Raw genomic sequence first — 16898 nt, 5'->3', positions numbered from 1 at the left:
GTGCAGGGGCATCTGCTTATACTCAGGGCCTGGCATGAGGAGAGGGCCCTGGAAGAGCACTCTAGAAAACTCTCAGTTTTCCCACCATCAGCTACTAACAAAGCCACAAGGAAACCAATGAGCACCTGGAAACATAAACAGGTAAAAAGACCCTTAACTTTCCCACCTAAAACAGGTATGGGTTTGCTCTGGGCCTAGTGGGCCACATCCTGGAGTAGAATGCATATGGCATTCGGAGACAGAAAACTTGGATTCCCATCCCAAGCTGAACTTAGTTATATGAACTTGAAGTTTTCAATAATTTGACAGTTTCTTCATCTGTAAAATGGAAACAAAGCTGATTTTGCTCTGACTTACCCACGGGTAGCAATAAAGCAGAAGAAAGCAATTTGTGAGATAAAGAAAATGTCAGGTAACTATTTCTTTTTGCTCTCAAGTGTTTATTTCTAGTCACAAACCTTTCCCCCAAGTTCCAAGCACACATTCCCACCTATCTATTCCATGGGTCTTACCAAATGGCTAACAGGCATGTGAAGACAACCACTCAGCCCTTCAGGCCACTGGAATGATGCCTGGCATGACCAGAGACCCTGGGAGGCTGCCCCCAGCTGCAGAGGCCTCTTCCTGGGTGCTAAACACGACTTCACAGGAAATTTCCAAGTAATTATCTACCTGGCCCTCCAACTGATTTTATCAAATCGCAAATATATGTGCTTTCTTCCAAAGACCGCTCCTCCTGGCTTCCCCCTTCTGTCAGTGACGGTAATGTTCAAGGGTCCATGCTTAATGTTCAAGGCTTAACGCAAAGCCCTCACCTTTGACATTTCTCTCCACTTCTCCCCCTTCCCTTTCATGTCCTCTTCAACACCATTTTTCTTTTCCTTCTCACATCTCCATGTCTCACAGAACCAGGCGTAAAACAGAGACCAGTCATACAAACTTAAGGAACTTCCCTCACCAGGCTGACACTTGCTATCCTTATCGATGTAATGAGAATGTGGAGGTTGCAGACTTGCTGCGATTAAGTTTGCCAAATGCATGGCACATGTTGGCCAAGTTCTGCCTTCTAGCTAACCTGGCTGCCTCAGTGATGTCCAATATCACCCAGCCTCTCCCCAAACCTACCTCCTCTCTTCAGCCCTGTTCTTCACTTTGCTTGTACTATCCTCTTCCTCTTTCCCATTTATGTCTACCAAGCTTGTATGCCTCCTCCTCAGACCATCCTATGCATCTTTGGCATCCAGGAGTGGTGCCTACTTCCTCTGACCCATAAATGTCGGCCTTTGTTTCTACAACCCACGAGACACTTGACATCACTACTGTGCGCTCTGCTTTGGTACGCGTCCTCTCCTCTCATAAAATTTCATGTTTATTTTGTCTACATGTGCCGCTTACTTAATAAATCACTCTTAAGTGACCAAAAGGAATCCATCAATCAATTAACTGATGACGATGTCTGGACTGGCCCAAGCGAATGGGAAGCGATTTGGAAGTGGTGGTTGATTTGAACAAAGAATAAGACACCAAAGACACTTCACATTTTCTGTGCTGATTTTTTAATGAACATCTTATAATCTTACAAAATAACTGGCTGTAGCTGTTTTACATTACAATACAGTAGATCAGCTCCTTTCATTGTGTTCCCAAACAAGCCATCCCCTTGGGGTGCTAACTAACGCACTCAATAGTGATCTCACAGAGTATAGAGCAAATGCCAAGTGCAATGCCTTGTGATGGAGGGAAGCAAAGGAGACAATCAAGATAACTCTTCCCTTTCATGTACAGTTTTGCCAGCTGCCCATCTGTCCTCACTCTGTCCTCTCATCTCTCTGGTTGGAGACTGTCACACGAACCACCAGAGTCAGCCTAGTCCTGGGCAACCTCGACACCAGAGCCCCTAGTTACTAGGAAAAAAAGAAGCAGAGAAGTGACTTTGGAACATAGAAGGGCCTTTGGGAGAGGTCCTCCATTACCCCGTGGTTGGGTGAGAGCAGCCAAGTGCAGACCACCACATGGAGTGTGAGTTGATATCTCCCGGGGTTCTATGACCACGGTGGCTCAGTCCTTCCACTTTATTAGTGACATGAGGGCTCAACACATTAGGGTCCAGGGACAAGGGCTGGAAGAGCCTGCCATCTCTGGCCATCGCTGAGTAGCGCCGGGCAGCCTTCAGCCAGAAGGGCTTTCCAGACACCACAGGAACTGCCTTCTCACCTTCCCAGGGCGGTGGTGCATTGCAGATGTCGCCAGTGGAGAATAAAAGATTTGTAAATGAAGTATGACAGAGAAGTGTGCTCACTGTTCCCCCTGTGGAGAGACTGAGCACAGACCCACACTGGCGTGAACTGCAGGCTCACATCCTCGTGGGGGGCTGTAGCCTTCCTGAGCTGGGCAATGCCCAACATACCTATTCTGTTGCCTCAATCTCAAAGCAGCATTCGCTGACACAAAGCTTGATGCACTTCCAAGAATTTGGATATTCTCCCCGAGAAAACAATTGTACGACTTTGTAAAAAATGGAGGATCTAAACTTTTTCATCGTCCCTTCCATATCTAAGCCTACTACAATCCCAGAAATATTTATTCTCTTCTTGGGGTACTAAATATGAATCCAATGAACGGTAGGTGCCTAGGGTTCCACTGGGGCCAAAAACATAGAGGACAAGGGCTTTTCGGATGGGCAATCTGCTCTTTCCTTTCCCCAGTGATGATGCCACCCTCATTTTATATCCCTGGAGATAAATTTTTTTTTCCCATTCCAGAATATTTTCCTTCCCACGTGAAGTCTGGCTCAAAATGGCGGTAAGTAACATTTCCTCTTCCTAGTTGCAAAGCCGTTGCTCCAGTGTTGGTGGGAAAAGTGGAGGACTTGTGGTCAGAGCCAAGGAGCAGATGATTCAGAGACCAAGGTTGCACGCTAATTTGGCCCGTTATTTGCTTCCATTGGAGAAGTAGCTTTGAGGGAAGCAAGACTCCCAGCCCTTCTTGAGATGACAAACTGAAGTGTTGAGCAAGAAGTTAACGCTCTTTCCCCAAAGGCCTAATCCAGAAATTGTTAACCAAAAACAACTGCAATAGACCATGAGCAAGAAGAGTGAGCCTGGGACGTGAATGCAGGCAGGTTAACACGGTGGTCATTTTACCTACAGTCCCTCTATTGAACAAGAGAGGATAATGGCAACAAAATGGACCCTAAATAGTTGAAATTCTTCTCTTTTCCCACAGAGTGTCACCCTTGCTCCACGTGTTTCCAAAGCTTGCTCAAATGAAAATCTCTAGGTCGCAGATCTGATATGTTGCACTCGAATAGAATTTACCTCAGATTCCGCATTGCTTGACGGATTCCCCTCTGATCTGTTTTGGAGACTTGGGACAAGGCTGAATCTCTGACTTGTTTCACCCTCCTGCCCGAGACTGTGATTTTCCCATGGCCTCTCCCACCACCACGGCCTCCCTAGGCTCCTCCATATCTGCCCGTTCTTCCACCTCCTCCCACTTTCCCCCATGTCATGTCCGTGACATTTTTTTTCCTCCAGAACATCAACAATTGGTCATGTGTCTGTGAATGATGGCCAGGCTTGGGGACTTAGAAGGAGTGAGACCACAAGCCGAGCATGAGGAATGTGTGAGTTCCTGTAATCCTGGCAATCCCAGCCCTCGTACAAATTTGTTGACTGACTAGTAAGAGCCACACTTGAAAGTGTAGAGAATCCTGGGTCTCGTCAACTCCAAACAAGAGTTCTGAGAAGTGAAAAGTAGTGAATACAGTCTTTTTGGATAGATACACAAGAACCACATTCTGGTTCTCCTGGGCCTAGTGCTAATGGGTACTCCCACCCAACTTGCCATCTCTTAATGTTATTGTCCCCGTCCTCCACCTCCTCAAATGGGGTCCAGCTTCCTGCTCCTGAAAAGGTAAATTAGCTGACATGTATCAAGAACGCCACCTAATTTCTCTCTCTCTCCTTCTCCACTTCCCTTTCACCCTGCCAATTCTCATCAATAGAACGATGGCAGAGGAACTTGTCTTTCTGTCCTCAAATCCTCAGTCTTCATTTTGGATGTGAACTTCACAGCAGCATGTGTGGAACAATGTATACTTTTTAGCTTAGTAGACAGCAAAAAATATAATATATATAATATATTTATATAATTATGTTTAAATACTTATAAAGAATTAATAACTAACCTCATCATTACTAAGGGAGACTACACAAAAGAAAGGGAGCCAGTTTAGAGGAGAAGAGCCCTGAAAGATGGCAATCCATTCAAAACGGGTGTTACAGAGTGTCCCTGGCAACTTCTCTTCTAGTATTTTGGTATTGGTTTGCAAGTTGGGTGGGGCTGAATAGTTGGCAGGGTGCAGAGTGGGGAGCAGGGCAAGAGGCAGGGATGGGGTTGAATAGAATATAAATGGGGGATGAGGGTCCGTGTATATCTATCATATTTCTCCTTCCACTTTTAATCAACTGCCCCTTTGAAGAAACTTTTGCCCATGATTCTTCCCTACTTGGGCTTCTTGATGCAATAGTCGGCACCTAGAAACATCCTCCTGCATTCTATGAGATCCTCATGCTCTTCCTCCTTCCTTCATTTCGTGACCTTTCTTCTCTGTTCACCTTTTGTGCCCTTTTGTGGAGGCCTCTCTTTCTTACTGCCTCCAGGGCAGTAGAAGGAGGGGCTTGATCCCACAGTTACTGATTTTCTTCAGCCTTGGGGTCCCGGCAGGTGCATTCATCCAGGTCACAGTCAGCAGCAAATGGAATGACCTAGTGGAAATCAAAGAGAAGTTGAAATAACCCACTTTCGTGCCAAGCTCCATACTTTTCAACCGGCTTTTGCTTTTCTCACGTGGTCCCAGGGGAAGTGTGGGATTACTGTTAATATCACAGAAGTGAAATTAACACTCAGTTCTTTCACTTACACATCATGTCTCTTTGGGCAAGGCAAATCTTCCTCGCTTCACTTTTATGTGTGTGGAAGGACAACACTCCAGGGGTGTTAGTGTGACTTAAATAAAATGATGGATATAAAACACACATTTCTCGGCACCTATACCACCTGTTACTACTGCTTCTAATATTAAAACTAATGTCAAAACCTTCTGTTAATGTTTTTGTTGCTATTGCTCTCTTCACAAAATCCCTGTGAGTAGGTAAGATGAATGTTGGCATTTTCTTTTTACACGGAAGGCCAAGAGAGGTTGGATAACTTAAGATCACACTACCATCCAGAAAACTAAGGCTCTACAGCCTAGTTCTATGACTCCTACTTCTTAGTACTCTTGGAGCCATAAGATCATCTTTGCTGTCTTTTTAAAAAATTTTTTGTAATGTTTTTATTTATTTTTGAAGGAGAGAGAGAGAGAGAGAGAGAGACAGAGCATGAGCAGGGGAGGAGCAGAGAGAGAGGGAGACACAGAATCCAAAGCAGGCTCCAGGCTCCGAGCTGTCAGCACAGAGCACGACACGGGGCTCGAACCCATGAACCGTGAGATCATGACCTGAGCCGAAGCCGGACGCTCAGCCGACTGAGCCACCCAGGCGCCCCAATCTTTGCTGTCTTCATGAGCATGACAGTCTGCCCATCTTGAACCCAGGATATACTTTGGCTCGGTGAGACAACGCATCTCTCTACCCATTGTGGCTGGACTGCCTCCCTGCTATGTAATTGTCTCCGCTCCATGCCAAAATAATCCAGCAAAAGTTCCTCTCTACCGGCTTGCATTGCCACCAACACACTTTTTGAGTGTATGTTACCTAGCTTCCGAGAAAACAGGGCATCTTGGGAGACCTGATGTAAAAAGTGGCAAGGATTCTAACCTTCGGGCATGGAAAATCAAGTGAGGTAAAAAATAGATGGACGTATCGTATACTAGCCCAGGTTCACCGAAGAGAAACAGGGATAAAAGAGAAACCGAGAAAAAGACTCCTGCTCAGGATCGGTCTAGGGAGTCCTGCCAGCAGCCTGTGGTGGCCACTCAACATACATTTGAGATATGGTTATACTGCACTATACAGGATTATCAATGTAATTACAATGTATTAATTACAAACCAACTTAATTAAATTAATTAATTTAACTACTAGTAACTGGATATCACTTCATTGGTGGTCTTGCCTCTCCAGGGGGGTAGAGGCCATGATTCCCTGCCAACAGAAGTGTATCCCAGACAGTTATAAGCAGATGTGAGTCTTCGAGTAGCAAAGCCATAGGTTTTTTGAAGGTGCTCCTTAAAGAATTAGCGTTTTCTAACAACCTCACCTAAAATCACTGCCCTTAATCCTGCCACCATAGAAGCTTCAATGTTTTTTCATGATCATTCCTTCTTGAGCATTGAATGAGCACCAATTATGGTACAGAAGGAAGGAGAACCAGCCAAAGCCCCTGCGCTGATTCCTGGAGCCCCTGCCCAGCCTGTTACCCGCAGGCGGGTTCACGTACCTTCTTGGAGGACAGAGTAGAAGAGCAGCAGTCTCCCCCATCATAGTGGCAGTAGGCCCGGTTGTTGATGGTATCGCACCACCCATCGGCTTGGAAAGGCTGGTGAAGACATGAGAGGTCAGCGTCTAAGAACAGCTTTGCTGGGCTTTGCCCAGCTCTCCAACCCATTCTCACCCCACCATAATCCGTGGAACTCCAGGGATATTATGGGAGAGCACCCAAAGGGCAGGATACAAACTGACCCAACGTTCTCAAGAAGCTGAAAAGTCCCAAGACCATTAGACACAAGGATCTGTTAAATTTTACTCTCAACAGCTCTGCTTCTCACCAGCTCTAGGATCCAGAATGGTTCATCTAAACTCCTGGGTCAGCTTTTTCACCCTCATGTAGTCACAGGTCTTTGTGTCAAGTAGGTTACGAAACATTCTCACACATTTCAACTCCGTGGAAAAGCCTGTGCAGCTGGCCAGGTTGGCTTTAGAATTCCCATTTGATCAGTGAGGAAACGGAGATGCACAGAGATGACAAAAATTGCCCTGATTTGGATAGTTAGGGTCAAGCCGGCTTTGGATTAGAAGTCACGCATCTTGACTTTCTGTTCCTTCTCCCAGATTAAGAACCATAAGTACCACCCCTTTGCTGCCACTTGTGTTTAAAGAGCCTGGTGGTCCTGAGGTGCTGTGAATACCCAAATGATGTCTGTCCAGAATGCAGGGGTCTTGGGGCTTGGGACACTAGCGCTAGAACATGAATCGTCTCACATGTACAGCTACCTAAAGCACAGCAGCTAGACACAGAGCAGAGAGAGCTGAAGTGTTCCCATTCATTCCTGTTACTGCTACAAGTGAACAGAAACCAAAATGGGAAACGGGCCCAGGCCAAACCAGAGTTAATGGAGTGTTTCTCCCCAAAAGGGAATGTATGATAAGAACAGCAATAAGCGGTTAAAATAAAAGCTCAGAAGCCCAATGCGCTGTTTCCCTAGAACTCCTCCTGGAGAAAAACAGTGTCCCACAGCATCCTGGAGGGCATGCCAGCCAGCCCACCTACTCAATCACATTGGCTGCTTCCCATCCTGAGTGGATGCCCAATTGCAAAGCCTCAGGAAACATCTTGTGGTCAAACTCTTTGTACCACAAGACAGTCAGTAGACTTTTGAGTTCTTAGGTCGCCTTCCAGTTTACATGTTTAAATCACTTTCTCTCCCCCAACCCTCCTTAAATGTCAAATAGACGGACTGTTCCCTATTTCACTGGGCTTTGATGAGACAGATCACTAAACTGAAAAAAAAAAAAAGGCCATTAAATGATTTTCAGCAATTGAATTACATCAGAAGGAGCTCATCCAAATTATTACTTCAATGTTTTGATTTATTCTATGGGGTCCTGAGGTCATTTGAACATCATTCCAGATGTATACCAGTTTGCCAATCACTGAAAAGTTGCTACTTGTGGCGTGGAACTCAACAGCTGTTGCACAGCTGTCCAGCAATGTCGGTTGAGAGCAGGAAGTCAAAATGAATTCTGTTTTCAACACGGGACTCACTGGGATAGAGACAAAGATTTTGAGGTGAGTGTTTGTCTTTAACACTAGAACCAGTCACTCTGGCTCTGCAGAACTTGGGATAACTATACAATCAGGACTTGGGTCTACAACTGCAGCCCTATAAAAGGAGTCAACGTACAGCCAGCTGCATCCTTAACATCTCTAAATGCTCCTGGGTCCTCCCAGGAGGATCAGATACATCTACTGAGATTCCCCCAGAGTTTTCTTTTTCTTTTTCAAGTGTTTGGAGTGTATTTTCCTCCTCTAACACCACATCTGTTACTTTTTTTCCAACCCTGACTGACTCATTGGCAAAACTTCATCTGTTCCTCCTTTATTTTTCATGTTATTGTCTATAAAAATCCAAAGAGCACCCAAAATACTTTTTTTTTATGTATAAAGTATGGTCTTCAGTATGGAGGATTAAAGGGAGAGCTTCCTTTTCATAAGAACAACTTAAACATAAGAATGAATTAATAAAGGATCCAGGGAGATCTTCCTTCCCAAAGTCTTCCCCAAGGATGGCTTCTTATCTTAGGAACACTAGGGAAGACAGGGTGAAAAGAGTACAAATGGTCTAGGTGACCTTCTCTACCTCCTGATGGATGTCTACTGCTATAGCCTGAACACGATTTCTAGAAACTGCTTCTTTGCTGCTCTCAAAGGGTCATCAGGGAAGAAAAGGGAATTTATTAAAAGGAGCAGAAAATCGGAGGAAAGGTTGGAAAGACCCAAGTATTTAATTCACTATATACCTATTAGAATTAATTGTTCCTCCCCCAACCTGCCAAAAACAACTGCTCCACCCTAAACAAACAGAGTCTCCAATGGCAACATGTGCCTGGGAAGCTTGACAGCTTGAGTCCAAAGTTACAATGGAAAAATTAGGAAGGGAAAAATGACTAATTGATTCAAAGTTTTTAAAGCATCTGAAGACTGCATATAGATTAGATCAAAATCTCAATAATGGAAAGGTGTCCGACTTGCCACAGGAAACTTTCCCCAAGGAAGGGCACAAGGCTTGGTTTCTCTGCACAACGTGTCCATAGGTGAATCGTCACTACCCATACATACACCTCATTTATCCTGTAACATCAGAAAACAAAGTGCTTCACATTAAGTGGATTTTTCAAATACCTGAAGACTATTTCTTCAGGAGACACTTTTTCATTTTCATTTTAACCATTTTGGCAAAAGAAAAAAAATTATAAAATTCCTCTTATCATGCCTTTTAATAACTTGGATAGAACACAAATTCATCCACATGAACATTTTTCATTTCCATTTATGGGAAGGCTTTCTGTATGGGGACACTTGTCCCTTCACTAGATGAGCCCCCTTCAACACACACACACACACACACACACACACACACACACACACACTCTTCATAAGTCAAGCTTCTTAGAATTATACCTGAAGTAAGTACCTAGATCTGAGAGAGAGGCATGGTTGTTCTTTTTATGATCCAGGAGCTTGATGTTATCTATGGTCAGCTAGCTGTTGCTCTGGTCAGTTGAGGCGGCCATATAAATGGCTGTGTGTGAATGGTGAAATATAAGGAGGAAGGGCTATCAGTGACTATGGAACCTGTACAACTTTGGAAACTTCTCAAAAGTAAAGATAAATTCTTCTTTATATTATGTCATCTACCTTCTTTATGTTGTATTATTTTCTGATTAAGGTTGTTCTGGAAAACTAGGCATGGGGATGGTGGCCCTATCTAGTCATTCATTCATTCATTCAACATCCTTTATTCCTTACCTCTATGTGCCAGGCATTGTTAAGGGGATACAAAGATAAATAAAACATGGTTGCGACCCTGGAGAGAACCCACTGCAAACAAGCATAGCTTATGATGATGAGTGTGGCATAGGGGTGTGGACAGGAGAGAAAAGTACCGAATCCAGATTTTGGTGGTGGGGATCTGTAAGAACTTTCAGGGCTGGCTCTGCTACATCTAGCCCCTGTGGAGGAGAGGTTAGGACTGGATGATTCGGAGGGGATGCCTGAGGGAACTGTGTAAGGGAAAAAAGAGGGTGAAAATAGAGAGACAGGTGGTCCCAGACTGCCTATCACAGGGCCCGCCCTCAGGAATGGTTCCATGAACATCAACTGATTGGCTGATAATATCTCTATTACTTGAATGACATCAAAAGCATTTTTCTTCTATAGCTTGCAGCAAAACTCATGACCATAGTGATGTTTTAGAAAGGTTAGCGTTGAACTTTAGATGTTCTGCTCTGCTAACCTACAGGCTGGGATCTCAGCCAAAAGTGACTATATCCCTAGAGGTAAGGCATGAGACAAAATCCTGATTTGCCATCTTTTAAAAAAAAATGTACTTATTTATTTTGAGAGAGAGAGAGCACAAGCAGGGGAGGGGCAGAGAGAGAGAGGCTAGAGAGAGAATCCCAAGCTGGCTCTGTGTTGTCAGCACAGAGCCCAACGTGGGGCTCAAACTCACGAACCATGAGATCGTGACCCAAGCTGAAACCAAGAGTTGGATACTGAACTGACTCAGCCAGCCAGGCACCCCCTGATTTACCATCTTGAGGAGTGTTTCAGACCAGGAGAAGCTGCTAATACCATTTATGCCTAATGCTTAACACTGTTTTCTTTCTCCCACACCATTTCCCACCAAAACCCTCTAGTTATGTGAAGGACAAATCAGACCCACATCCGTTTCTTCTATTGATGAGGCTGCCTCAGGCCCCAAAGAAGCCCCTCGCCAGGGACACTATGTTGCCGTGTTGGACACAGTCCTGGCGGTAGATAAAGCCTCTTGTGAATACGTACAAGAATGTGTGCTAATTTTCTCTTTTTCTCTGGCTTTCCAGTGAGTGCTTGGCCCTATTCTCCGGCCTGATTCTGATTCTTCTTTCATCTCAAAGATCTGCCTGCTGTGTCCATACTCCCTGGGCTTCACTGCAAGGCCACTCTTCGAATTTCACAGGAAAAACCCGTGAGGCCTTTGAGGCCCCTCAAGGAGCCTTGGTGACCAGAACACTACTTGCTTTTTGTTTTTCTTTGAAAGGATCACAGATACATGAAATTCTATGGTTGGATGGAGCCTTGAAGACTGTTTACTATAAAACTCTTATATTACAAATGATAAAATGGATGCTTAAAAAAAAAAAAAGAAATGTCTTGTTTGTCAGGCTAGTGGGTGGCAATTCTGCGAATGAGGAGGAAATCTCTGGATCCTTGATCTGATGTTCTCTCTACTATACCATGCTACCGCTCTCTGATGAAATCATCGATCTTTTAATTTATGGGGAATGCTGGGTAATTTAATTCCTTTGGCACCTCTATAAGAAATGGCTTAGGTACAGCATTAACAACGAAGTGAACCCAACAATCCAATACAGAAACAAAAAAGGACTGTTTATATACATCATCTCAATTCCCCTGAACCCCAACAACTTCCCTTCTTATTTTCCCAGCTGCAGGTCGAAATTTGTCCCCAATAAGCGACCAGGCACGATCACTGCTTCTGGCCTCGGGGCTTGGTCAGTGCATATTTCCCTAGAGGCTGATTTCCCCAGGAGGAAGCAGTAACTCTGCTCCCATCCCATCAGCAGATGCCTGCAACCCAGAAACATTTATTTCTGGGTCCCAGAATGCTAAAGCCAGATATTTTTCTGCTCATTGCAGTCATCTGACGGAAAGAGGAAACGGAGCTGTTCCCCTCCTCCAGCGTTCACCCCTTGGGGTGGGAGGGTGCCAATGATCTCACATTTGTGGGTTTGCCACAATCTTCTTGGAAAATGTAAAATTAGAATAGATACCCTGAGATGGATTCTGCAGGAAGAGTTTCTTACATGCAACCTCCTCTGGAAAATCTCCTCTGGCTCCCTGGACCCAGAGAACTCTCCCTAGCTGTGCGCTACTATGGTATATTTTAGCCATATTTGCATTATTTAAGACTTGACACTTTGAATGGACTATCAAGGACTCACTCAGAGCGTAACCATCTTCACAGTACCAGCAGCAAGTTCAGTGTCTGGTGCCACAGGAGGTTCTCAAGGAATGAATATGGGGCGCGTGGGTGGCTCAGTCGGTTAAGTGTCCGACTTCAGCTCAGACCATGATCTCATGGTTTGTGGGTTCGAGCCCCGTGTCGGGCACTGTGCTGACCACTCGGAGGCTGGAGCCTGCTTCGGACTCTGTGTCTACCTCTCTCTCTGCCCCTCCCCCGCTTGCTCTCTGTCTCTCTCAAAAAATAAACATTAAAAACATATTTTTAATGAATAAATATGGGGGTGGCTAACTTCATTTCCTTAGCATACTTTGTGACCAGATCTGTCCTTTTCATTATTCTTCTCCTACTAGGTACAGAGCATTGGTATATACTTATTTAAGAGTGGAAAGAGACAGTGGAATACACCATCTAAAAGTTCTCCTTCTATAATCCATCTAAAAATGCTGGATAAAATTTAACAATATCCTCTCAACTCCAGAGCTGGGATAAGAAGAAAGGAAGAGAAATTATCAGGGGGCCAAAAACAAAAAAGAAGCTGAAAAACCAGAGCAGAAAGACAGGAGTGAAAGCATGGCTGTCTTAGGAATGTTTGCAAATATCTGTAATCAAGCAGTTAGGTTTTAACGGCTGATTGGGGGTAGGCGCCCAAGTCCCGGGCCCTTGCAAGGTGGTGAACTCGTAAGCGACGCTGTTAGTATTTTAATAAGAAGACTGGGTTCGTGAGGACCGATATGGAATGACACAGTCATACGGCGATGCGGTACAAGGTACCCTGGCTCGCTTGGAACTGGGAGGCTGGTTCGTGCCCACCAGCCCTGAAGACCAGACGATGCAAATCCCAGCCTCGGCAGAGTCACCGATCACTAAGGTATAAAGGACCTGCTGAGTTACAGGGTAGCAGTTGAAACCGCAAATGGTACTTCCTCGAACGCCAAAGGTCTGCTCCACAAATAATAGATGAGCAAGATGTAATTGAAAGAAAGGCAATGGAGACACGCATTCTGCTGGATGGGCAGAGGGAAGCACCCCATTTGGTGGCCCTGAGTAACATCAGGAGTTGGGGTGCAGTCCTATGGTCCACTGTGCTTTACTGGTCTGGGCAAGCTCACACGACTTCTGTGTAGGGCTTCAAACCTCGGCCTGTGCAATACCCCAGACTCTCAAAAAAAGGAAAAGCAAATGTGCCACTTTGTAGGGTCCGAAAGAGACACCCGATTACGACGAGTTTATCTATGCGCGACACCACGACCAAAGCACAGCCTTGGAACAGAATTGATCAAATGGTGCAGAACCCATATTCTTCTGAGAGAAATAGTGGGGATGAGTTGAAATGGAAAGAAGGAAAGCAAATAGGAAAGAAGGAAAACAAAATAAGGTCAAGTGACTTGTAAGATTTTCATCTCCTTCAAGGTACATGGGGCTTAATACCTTCTGCTCTGGAAAATGATAAGGCTGTAGAGTGCAGTGATAAGGAGCTTGGAATACGGTGTTAGATAAACCTGTGCCCAGATCCCAGCTCTGCTCCTCACCACCTTGTAGAGGTGAGCAAATTACTGGACTTCTTTGAGTAGCATTATCCTCATTTGCGAGTGAGAATAACACCTCCCTCATAGACTGTTGTAAGGAGTAAATGAGCCAATGGAGGTGAAATACTTAGCCCCGTACCTGGTACACAGTAAGTCCTCAAGGAATCCTAGTTTTATGAAGGGGGCAGGAATCCTACCATTGCTTTTACTGCCGTGGGATGGTGTCTGAGTTCCCTCCAAAGAGACCCTGGTCAGAAAAGCTTTGAGATTCTACCAGCAATACTTCAGAGTCAAAGCCATGGACGTTCTCATCCCCACGCCTCCTGCCCCATTCACTTTCACCACAAATGCACCATCTGAGTCATGAAGGAGTCAGGTGACAAGGGAAATGGGTCTGGAAATTATAAAAACAGAGTGGGAGAGGCCTGACTGGCTTCTGGAAAGCAAGCCTCTCCTCAAAACCATGGTGGTGACTTGAGTGTCTTAGCCTCTGAAAAACCCCAAACCATCACAGACACCTCTTCCCTGACGTGCACCACAGGAAAACAGGAAAGTGAGAAGACGCTCTGTGACTGACTTTCCGGCCAAAAACAACCTCCTAGCAGCCCCTTTCATTTCACTGCAAAGAAAGACCCGGTACGGCAGACTCTTCGACCTCACTTACACACGTATGCCAGCCCGCTTCCCCGCTGGCCTGCCTCTGGGCCCAACAGAGCCGGGTGCTTCTCAGCCACCCCCAGGCAGGGGTAGGGATGGGGGTAAGAGCCCCAGATGGTGAAGACGAGGCACTCGGGTCGAGTCTGCACTCATCTGTGCCAGAAGAACGTTGGCTCGAAATTAGGGCTCTATTTCCCAAGAGATAGAGACAGAAGAGAACATTCTCCCATGGGCCCTTATCATGCTGTCTTGGGGGCTCAAAAACCAAATGAGACGGCCCTCCTAACGTTTGTGGCCTGCCCCTCTGTGGAGAAATGCCACAGTAGTGAGCCACTGCTACTGATGGGAGTGTGTCCTGGGAGGCCTCACCCAGGCTAAGAAGCCCTGTGCCTCCGGCCCTGACCTCCAGCTGCCTTCGACCAAACTGCATGAGACCGGGCCACCGACCTTATTCCTTGGTCACGTCTCCATAATCACACGCAAGGTCGCTGCCGGGCCACAGCTGGCCTCCATGTCAACAAAGCCCCCCCCCCCCCCCCAAACCTCTCTTCTGAATCCCGTCCTCCATGCTCGCCCTTGGCCCGGCCGCAGCTCTTCCCCAGCAGTCGGCTGGTCCAGATTTTATGCCAATGACTCCCAACCCTATGCTGTTGCCCTCCCTGCTTCTCGAACCACACCGCAACGCCTCTCAAGAGGCTGTCTGGTGGCAACCACGGCAGCTCTCCCGAGTCCTGATGTAGCAAAGTCTGCTTGGGCTCCCGGCAAGAACCAGTAATGACATACCATCAGACCTCGCTCGCCTCTCCACTGCCAGACCTGTAGGCCCGCTGATTGTCGTGATTTTGTTTTCTTGTTTGGATGGGGGCTGGGAGAGGTGGTGATGGCAGAGGTGGCCTGCAAGGTCTCCTGCCAGGGTCTCGCTTGCACGGCATTTGGCTTTCTTCTCTAAAAGAGGGACGCATCAGCAACTGTCCAGGGGAATTTCCTGTCTCCCCTCCTGCTAATTGGAACCAGCCCACATGTTTCAAGGTCAACGATAGAGACTTTGAACACGAGAGGTTTGGACTCAGTAAGGCCCCCGGGGGCAGGGACACTTCCATTCGTGCTTCTTTCCATGAGCGGTAGACCCCCACAGCAGCACAGTGCCCAACACAGCACACGGGGTTCTTAACGCGAGACTCATGGATCCCCTCCAGAAGACACTTTCTAACCTAAGAAGGCAGAATATTTTTCTGCTTTCCACTCCTCCTGCCCTTCCTCCAAGGTAAGGTGCCTTTCCTCTGTTGTTCCCAACAACCCCAGGTGTCCGTTCTTGCCATCAATTACCCTCCCTAACACGTCACCTGAGAATGGCTCAGCATGAGCTTCCAGGTACAGGTTCACGGACAGTAGACCCTTACGGAACCAAACTTAAAGATCCAGAAGAACGAACCTGGGAGCAGAAATTCAGGCCATGGTAGCCACCGTGCTGAGCAGGTGGGACGGGACCTGCCCTGCCCGAGTCACCACTGCTGGCAGTCACTCACGCAGCCCCTCCTCTCTTGGCTCTCCGCCAGCTGTCGTGCCGGGACCACACCCCCCGTGAGGGACACCTTCGGCAGCCTTGCTCTGCTCAAGGGCTCACATCGCTCTGGGAGGCGGAGGAGGAGGAAGGAGGAGGAAACAGCTGGCAGAAAGGGCTGGAAAGGCACGGGGAAGAAGACCCCGGGGCAGATTGCCGGGGTCCCGCTCTGACCGCGAGCCTCTACTTCCCTCTATCCCTGTCTTCTGACTCCTTGGCCGGCCTGCAGTTCATGGGAGGTTGAGGCCGGCCTGGGCTGGCGATGGAAATGTTCTACCGCAGCCCGCCACGCGTGCTCGCCCCCCGGCGCCCCGCCACACGCACACCCATGCCAGGCAGCTCGGCATTTCTTGGCTCCCCAGGCCTGCCTGTGCGAGATGACTGGGAATGCAGACTGTGGGAGGAAACGACAATATTCATTGTTTGGATTAAATATTTTTCTTGGCCCTCCTGCTGTTTGCTGAGCGTCGTATTTTTTTTTCTCTTTCCCCATTCTCCCTCATTCCTTCCCTCCTCCCTCCCTCCCTCCCTCTCTCCTAGTCTCTCTTTTTCTCACTCTCTCCTCAGCAACCGAGCACACTGGGAGAAATTTCGGGGAGAAAGCAGACACTCCTGGGGTGGAAAGAGCTATTTAAAGGAATCAAAGCAGGTGACAGAACCTTTTGCCATTCTGATACCACGCCCAGCTCTTCCCAAACATGGAGCACTTTGGAGTAAATCTAAACCTACGTTGTTTTGAGTGTTCACAAGTACTCGTGGGGTCTAACTCGCAGGACTTGTTTTCTCTCTCATTCTCACTTTCTTTCATATATTAGGTATATATATACGTTATTACGTACACGTCATATACACAGAAAACACACAGATATAACAGACACATATATACACACGTACACATAAATATAGTACATATGATATATACAATATTCATATAGAAGATACATGTGTCGTAATCATATATAACATGTATATTATGGATATATAACATTAAAATACGTGTTTTTATTATATATATACATATACAGAGAGACGTATACAATTTCTCTGAAAGTTCCTTGGTATAAGGAATGTACCTAAAGGCAAAAATATTTTTACAAACTACAAGCCATCATATAGAAGCCAGATGCAATTTTTATCTTATATATGGCATTTTCTGTGACATGGCACTGTGCTATGTGGA

The 16898-nt window shown here is 46.3% G+C and overlaps 1 protein-coding gene across 2 annotated transcripts in view; it reads right to left on the bottom strand.

The window, feature by feature from the left end:
* Positions 1-1554: 1554 nt before the first annotated feature.
* The window catches only part of PAPPA2 (pappalysin 2), a 269518-nt gene continuing 254174 nt past the window's right edge, over positions 1555-16898 (bottom strand). For both annotated transcript variants that reach the window (XM_042925583.1, XM_042925584.1), the window contains exons 21-22: positions 6445-6543; positions 1555-4769 (exon numbers count right to left, since the gene is read on the bottom strand). In XM_042925583.1, the coding sequence (XP_042781517.1) occupies positions 4695-4769; positions 6445-6543 (174 nt within the window). In that variant the 3' untranslated portion in view covers positions 1555-4694. The remainder of the gene's footprint in view (positions 4770-6444; positions 6544-16898) is intronic.

This window comes from Panthera leo, chromosome F3 (assembly GCF_018350215.1).
Source record: "Panthera leo isolate Ple1 chromosome F3, P.leo_Ple1_pat1.1, whole genome shotgun sequence".
Taxonomy (NCBI): Eukaryota; Metazoa; Chordata; class Mammalia; order Carnivora; family Felidae; genus Panthera; species Panthera leo.
Note: the sequence above shows the minus strand (reverse complement) of the source record. Positions and strands in the feature narration are given on the sequence as shown.